This window comes from Homarus americanus, unplaced genomic scaffold (assembly GCF_018991925.1).
Source record: "Homarus americanus isolate GMGI-L3 unplaced genomic scaffold, GMGI_Hamer_2.0 scaffold37039, whole genome shotgun sequence".
NCBI classification, from domain to species: domain Eukaryota; kingdom Metazoa; phylum Arthropoda; class Malacostraca; order Decapoda; family Nephropidae; genus Homarus; species Homarus americanus.
In genome coordinates, this window is record NW_024733331.1 from 15,001 (window position 1) to 23,078 (window position 8,078).

Sequence of the window (8,078 nt, forward strand, 5' to 3'; positions counted from 1 at the left end):
ACACACTCCACACACGCAGACACACACCACACACGCAGACACACAACCACACACACCACACACGCAGACACACACCACACACACACAACCACACACATGCTTATGATCCATTTTGAAAATTTTGAGTTGTAAATTGTAACCTAACCCCCGGGGTAATCCACAAAAGTCTACTGTAAATGTTACTTATTGTTTCTTTGATTTTTCATTTTTATTTGGACCCAAAAATAAGTCTTTAAAACTGCCTGGCCATCAAAGATGAACAATATTCTCATCAGTTCCCTCAATGTCATTTTGAGTATTTTCATTTCATGCAACTATGACCACACTAATATTTAATGCTTATATCTTTAGACTTCCACCAATTATCTTATATTTGTTGTTTAATAATGTGACCGACAGTCAAAATGAGAAAACAATGATATGCACTGAAATACAAGTTTCTCAAATTAATAATTCAACAAGTCCACAATGTTCTCAGGATATGTTATCACTTGTTTATCTTTATTCTTCAATTTACGGTAAACTAAACCATTTTAGTTCAACACCGAAGGGGTAAAAGTAATCTGGCTGTACATAAAGGTATAAGATCTACAGTGGAATTGTTTATTAAGTTGCTGCCCACTGCTTTTATTATATACATTGTGAGGATAAACAGTTGGGTTCTCAGTATATATTTATTAATATAAACATACACAAGCTTGCATTACACACAATATGTTAATAAGGTTTCACAATTCTTCCTCAAGAAACTCAAATTCCTCCTTAAGGCTCTCTAATTTTATAGAAGATGGAGGAACCATCTCAGATTGAAGTGGATCTTCTGATATACTTAAGATTGAAGGTTGACCATCAACAGGTTCATCTTTAACTCCATGACCTGACCAGTCTATGAAATGTGTTGATCTACTCACTACAAGGTCATTATCTGCTAGTTTACACACAGCCTTTGTCTTACACTGGTAAGAGAGGCTATACTCATCTTCACTATGAGAGGAAGTGGGCAGTTCCCGACAATTATTGTGGCTCGGCTCTGGACTGTTCAGGTCATTGCCCGCTCGTTTTTCTGTTGTGTGGCTCCCGAGAGCACCAAGGTGGTGGTTCCTCTGGGTGAATCTCCTACCACTCCCTGACTTCTCCTCACCACATTTTTTCAGCCTTTGTTTATTATCATATTTTTTGTGGCATTTATTATCTTTTGCATGAACTTTACTGTAAGAAGTCAGATGAGTTCTACTATGCCTTGTGAGACTCACTCTACTGGGAAAACATTTTTGACAATCACAACACTGAAATTTTTCTCTTGTATGAACTCTTATGTGCCTTATCATACGGCACTTCTTTGTGAAGGATTTATTGCATTTTGTACAATGATATGGTGTGTCTCCTGTGTGAACCCTCATATGTTGTACTAAATTAGATTTTTTAGTAAATGAACTAGTACATTCTGAACACTGGAACATCTCTCCTGTGTGAACCCTCATATGATCAACTAAACTAGATTTATTAGTAAATGAACTAGTACATTCTGAACACTGGAACATCTCTCCTGTGTGAACTCTCATATGTTGTACTAAATTAGATTTTTTAGTAAATGAACTAGTACATTGTGAACACTGGAACATCTCTCCTGTGTGAACCCTCATATGTTGTACTAAACTAGATTCATGGGTATATGAACTAGTACATTCTGAGCACTTGAACTTCTCTCCTGTGTGAACCCTCATATGTTGAACTAACCTAGATTTCTGAGTAAATGAACTAGTACATTCTGAACACTGGAACTTCTCTCCTGTGTGAACTCTCATATGTTGTACTAATTGAGATTTATAAGTAAATGAACTAGTACATTCTGAACACTGTAACATCTCTCCTGTGTGAACCCTCATATGTTGAACTAACCTAGATTTCTGAGTAAATGAACTAGTACATTCTGAACACTGGAACTTCTCTCCTGTGTGAACTCTCATATGTTGTACTAATTGAGATTTCTGAGTAAATGAACTAGTACATTCTGAACACTGTAACATCTCTCCTGTGTGAACCCTCATATGTTGTACTAAACTAGATTTTTTAATAAATGAACTAGTACATTTTGAACACTGGAACTTCTCTTCTGTGTGAACCCTCATATGTTGTACTAAACTAGATTTATAAGTAAATGAACTAGTACATTCTGAACACTGTAACATCTCTCCTGTGTGAACCCTCATATGTTCAACTAAACTAGATTTATAAGTAAATGAACTAGTACATTCTGAACACTGTAACATCTCTCCTGTGTGAACCCTCATATGTTGTACTAAACTAGATTTTTTAATAAATGAACTAGTACATTGTGAACACTGTAACATCTCTCCTGTGTGAACCCTCATATGTTGTACTAAACTAGATTTTTTAGTAAATGATCTAGAACATTCTGAACACTGGAACTTCTCTCCTGTGTGAACCCTCATATGTTGTACAAAACTAGATATTTTAGTAAATGATCTAGAACATTCTGAACACTGGAACTTCTCTCCTGTGTGAACCCTCATATGTTGTACTAAACTAGATTTTTTAGTAAATGATCTAGAACATTCTGAACACTGGAACTTCTCTCCTGTGTTAAAAAGTGTCTCTGATGGGTGATCTCCCACATGCTTTACAAGACAGTCTTTTTTAAAATCTTCATGGCATTGTGAACCTTGAGGGAGATCTTCAGTGTCACCTTCCATATTCATTGTTTCTTTCCCCAAATATCTTGGGCTTGTGGTCTCTCAGATGGTGGTCATCTTGGCTGTACTTGGCCTTACTGGAGTGTGGCCATAAAACCAACCAACTAACAGACGAGATTGTGGAATATGGCCATGAAACAATGTTAATGGTGACAGTGAAATTTTCTCTTTACATCAAATCATTAAACAAATGATTTAAATAAAAATGTTCATCTGAGTTAACTTAAAATGAAGTAAGGCTGACAGATAAACAGACTGTGAGGAAAGTACTACATGGCGCCTCGTCTTTTACAGTTGTATCTCCAAACATCGCTTAATGTTCATTCACCTTTAGTTGACTGCCATAAAATCATTATTAAGAATATTTGGGATGAGCAAAATAGCACAACACTGTTCACTTTCCTGGATGCTGATGGTGATACTTGGTACTGGACACATGAAGGAGACTGTAGAAAAGGTGACTGAATACTTTCACTCTTGTGCTGACACCACTGGACCTGAGGTTGTCAGCAGAGTTCAGAAGGTGTGAACTGCACCAGCTAAGAGAAATACTCTCTACAAAACCTGAAAGTGGTAAAAATTATTAATAAAATATATAAGACTTGACTCACAAAATGAATCATCTATATCTTGATCAATTGGATCTCTACTCATAAACTATCTGTTGAGTCTTGTAATAACAGATTCACCTTCTCTGTTTTCTACAAGGAAGAATAATTAGGATGTTAGCAAGACAGTGGAGTGAGAATTTCTCAGGGAGTGAGGGCAGAGTCTTTGATACAGCTATAATAGAAACAGTCTGCTCCACTACTGCTAAATTCATACAGTACTTCAATGGCAGAATCTTTTTAGTCAGAGGAAAGTGTGGAGCACATAAAGGTAGTGACCTACTTGCTGCTTCAGTACATTCAAGACTGTTGGGTAAATGTTAAGGAAACAAGGCATAACCCCAATTATAGTACAGCAAAGTACATTATAGTATGTTATAGTACAGTACAGTAAGGTACAGTAAAGTACAGTATAGTACAGTATAGTATAGTACATTATAGTATAGTAGAGTATAGTACAGTAGAGTAGAGTAGAGTAGAGTAGAGTAGAGTACAGTATAGTATAGTACAGTATATAGTATAGTATAGTACAGTGCAGAACTGACCAGTATACAATAATACCCCGATTTACGAGGTCAATTGAACCCGCAGAGGTCCGCGTAAAACGAGAAATGCGTAAATGGAATAACAGAACAAATGGGATTAATTGAAATAGAGACTGGGCCGACTCCCAAACTCCACTTTTTCCGACACAATACCTATGTTGTAGTAAAAATAACATCTTAATTTTATGATGGTATGCATACACAATTAATATTTAAGAGATATACAGTTGCCGGTTAATGTCCATTCAAATAATGGACTCAACTCCCCCCTCCCCCCCTCTTCCCACGTTCGCAGGCTCCTCCCTCTCCGAGAAATGTTTGGGTAAAAACACTAGATTTTAAGGTATACAGTGACCCCTCGTTTAACGAACACCTCGGTTAACGAACTGCCTTCCATAAGGATCTTCAATTCGGTTAACGAAAAAAAATTCGCTTAACGAACTTCTTACGAACCGACCTCAACATGTTTTCGCTTGCACTGACCGGGCAACCAGCTTTAGTATCAGTCCGCCAATACATTAATCGGTTCTAGGGCTTAAATTCCTTACTATTTTTGTAAATATCAAGAAGTTTATACTATTCAATAATCTTAAAAGTTTAATATTCAATTTTTTAGTAATTTTAACAATTATTGAACAAATTTGAAGGTAAAGTGACTAGTTTAATGTGCGGCATCCAGCCTCTTAACACAGCAAACAGGCGTCAGTCTCTCTCTGTTTTCACTGGAGGTAACATCTTGCTTGAGACTCTCTTCAACTAAATGCTTTTTGTCTGTGTTTCCAAGCAAATTATTGGTCATTTTGAAATATATTTTATATATTGACAATATATAATGCAGTGCAGCATTGATTTAAAGAAAATAATCTTGAATTAAACCAGAGAGCTAAAATTTTATGGGTAAAATGGCGCCATGGGGTGACTTCTCTTCCACCCCAATGCCTTCTTTTCTTCCTTCTCCTCCACCCCATTCTAAATCCCATCATCATCATCATCATCCAGGAGCCTTCTACATACACACCTCAAAGTAAGTGAACTTTTCTACCATTTTTGTTGAATTTAGGAAATTTTCGGTGAGCTGGAACCAATTACCCAAAAACCCAATGAAACAATGGTTTCGGTTAACGAACGTTTCGGTTAACGAACGACCTTCTGGAACGGATTGAGTTCGTTAACCGAGGGGCCACTGTAGTAATAAATAATACCTCAAACTAAAGTTAGGATAATATAATTGACATTGCTGGATTCCTTGCAAGACCAGGAATATTTTGAATAAATAGGTGACATATTTTGCCTAAAAGATAACATATTTGCTCTGAGTAAACAAAATTCTTACATTAGATCTAAAATTTGTATGTCTAATGCAAAATCTATGATGTTTATATTCAAAATGATCATCATATTGTAAGAATTCCAGCAATGTAAATTATATTCTGGCCCGGTAATTTGTATGAATTTTATGAGCTAAAAAAAAAAATTATACTTCACCTGCGTATATGAGTAGATGCACCGCGTAAAGTGGGAATTCTGGTTCTGGCAAGGTACTGTGTAAATGTAGAAACTCGTAAACGAGAACCGCGTAAAGCGGGGTATTACTGTACAGTAGTACAGAAGTGTACAGTACAGTACAGTACAGTACAGTACAGTGACCCCTCCGTTAACGAACTCAATCCGTTCCAGAAGGTCGTTCGTTAACCGAAAAGTTCGTTAACCGAAACCATTGTTTCAATGGGTTTTTGGGTAATTGGTTCCAGCTCACCGAAAATTTCCTAAATTCAGCAAAAATGGTAGAAAAGTTCACTTACTTTGAGGTGTGTGTGAAGCTCCTGGATGATGATGATGATGGGATTTAGAATGGGGGTGAAAGAAAAAAACGACAGAAATGAAGAAATCACCTATGTTTCATTCACCCATAAGTAGCTCTCTGAATAAAATTTTCAATATATATTTCAAAAAGAAAAAATTTGCTGTGTTAGAGGCTGGATGCAGCATTAAACTAGTCACTTTACCTTCAATTATCAACAGCAAATTGTTAAAATGACTAAAAATTTAATATTAAACTTTTAAAATTATTGAATAGTATAAACTTCTTGATATTTACTAAAATAAGTAAAATTTAAGCCCTAGAACCGATTAATGTATTGGCGGACTGATACACTAAAGCTGGTTGCCCGGTCGAATTACTAGCGAAAACATAAAGTCGGTTCGTAAGAACTTCGTAACCGAATTTTTTTTCGTTAACTGAATTGAAGATCCTTATGGAAGGCAGTTCGTTAATCAAAATTACGTTAACCGAGGTGTTCGTTAAACGAGGGGTCACTGTATAGTATAGTATAGTATAGTACAGTACAAGTGATCGCGGGCCTTTCGTGCCCAGTTCGTCGTCCGGCTAACAGCGTACAGCGAATGAGGGTGCGCCAAGTCTGTAGACTGGCATCGTTTTCCAGCGTAAATAAAATGGTTAATTAATGCCTTCCTAAAGAAACCATCGACATGGGACCAGGTTTGTTCCACTCTACAATTTTTTTGTGATTTTTTCACCATGTTTGATGAAAAACGATTGTGCCGTTTCGGCTGCGCAGAAGAGACAGACGGACAGACAGACAGACACACGGCTATTCCTATAGTATATTAGATAGTACAGTATACAGTACAATACAGTATAGTACAGTACAATATAGTATAGCACAGTACAGAACATTGATCTCTCGGTTAACAAAATTTCGGTTAACGAATTACCTTCCATAAGATTTGTCACTTCGGTTAACAAAAAAATTTCGGTTACCGGTAACAAATTCCTTACAAATTTTTCCCAACATGCTCACCCCCACTTCAAATTCCCATCATCGTCATCATCAACCAGGAGCCTTCTACATGCACACCTCAAAGTAAAGTGTACTTTACTGAATTTATTTTTAGTTTGTATGTAATTTTCGGTGAGCTGGAACCAATTACCCAAGATCCCATTGAAACAATGGTTTCGGTTAACGAAATTTTCGGTTAACAAACGACCTTCTGGAACGAATTGTGTTCGTTAACTGAGGGACCACTGTATAGTAAAGTACAGAACAGTATAGTATAGTACAAGTCTATAATTCGACATTTTATATTTGGACACCAAAAAAAAACACTACACAATTCAAAATTTCGACGGGTTTGAGCGGCCCGCATTTCTCTTATGTAAAAAAGATTTATTGTTTATTACTTAATTTCTTTTTGATTGAATTATTGTTTGTGTGCAAAATGAACAATACAATTCATAAATAATACGTAGAATATTAAAACGCCCGAGGAGACGAGATGGCATTGTTTTTGTTGTTTACAAAACCAGTGACTGATTGGTTCTACATATAAAACTGAAGAAAATAAGATCCCGATTGTAGCTGTAATAAAATTAATGTAAAAAAATTAAAATGGTTGTTATAAGTAATGTTATTTAATGATAATCAATGGAACAATGAAAGTAGCTAACCATTAATGGTAAAGAAAAGTGAGATCACGTATGTAAGTGAGCACACGTGAAACATATCGTCATTACTCTATATAAGAATATGAAAACAACACTTATTTACTGTTCATATATATACAGACAGACCCCGACTTACGACTACGTGGACTTACGTCCACTGGTACTTACGACCTGCTTTGACCGTACGTCCGTACGGGACATACGACTGCGACCGTCGTGACCAAAAATTTTTTCAAATGACGCGCGCATTTTCTATACCGAAACGTTTCCGTCCCGGGCGAGAGGGAGGGGTGTCTTGGGTCGCTTCGTGGCTGCACTCACTCAGTGGAGCGCTTTGTTTGTGTTTGGCTATCGTATCCTATACTGATCGCGCTGTGAACTTTCGTTATTATTGTATTTAATTGACTTTATAATGACTGGAAAGCGTAAAAGTGAGAGTGCTGGTGGTACTCCAAGGAAAAGGAGACAGGCAATTACTTTTGAGATGAAACTGAAGATAATAACACAGTATGAGAATGGAAAAACAGTAGCAACAATCTCACGTGACCTAGGTTTCTCACACTCGACTATATCCACTATTCTGAAGGACAAGGAACGTATTCGTGAAGTAGTGAAAGGAACAACACCTATAAAGGGAACTATAATATCAAAGAGAAGACTAGGTCCTATTCACGATATGGAAAAATTAGAGAATTGATTTTTGACGTACTTGAACTAAGCAAAACTGTTCCCAAAGCTGGAAGAC

General features: G+C 36.6%; 1 protein-coding gene across 2 annotated transcripts; it reads right to left on the reverse strand.

Moving 5' to 3' along the window:
* Positions 1 to 660: 660 nt before the first annotated feature.
* LOC121869776 (gastrula zinc finger protein XlCGF57.1-like) lies at positions 661 to 3,727 on the reverse strand. 2 transcript variants are annotated; one of them, XM_042371337.1, is made up of 3 exons: positions 2,569 to 3,726; positions 1,487 to 2,406; positions 661 to 1,405 (listed from the first exon to the last, which is right to left on the reverse strand). In XM_042371337.1, the coding sequence occupies exons 1-3, from the start codon at positions 2,718 to 2,720 to the stop codon at positions 729 to 731; spliced, it is 1,749 nt and encodes a 582-aa protein (XP_042227271.1). In that variant the 5' UTR covers positions 2,721 to 3,726; the 3' UTR covers positions 661 to 728. The 2 variants fall into 2 exon arrangements, with proteins under 2 accessions (XP_042227271.1, XP_042227270.1); XM_042371336.1 differs by having other exon boundaries at positions 1,487 to 3,727.
* Between the last annotated feature and the right edge of the window lie 4,351 nt (positions 3,728 to 8,078).

What these genes read in the sequence shown, in the direction of transcription:
- LOC121869776 (XM_042371336.1), bottom strand. Translation starts at nt 2,720, where the DNA reads ATGAATATGGAAGGTGACACTGAAGATCTCCCTCAAGGTTCACAATGC. An exon ending in TAATAAATCTAGTTTAGTTG is followed by an intron (nt 1,406 to 1,486) that starts ATCATATGAGGG and finishes CTAATTTAGTAC; the next exon opens with AACATATGAGGGTTCACACA.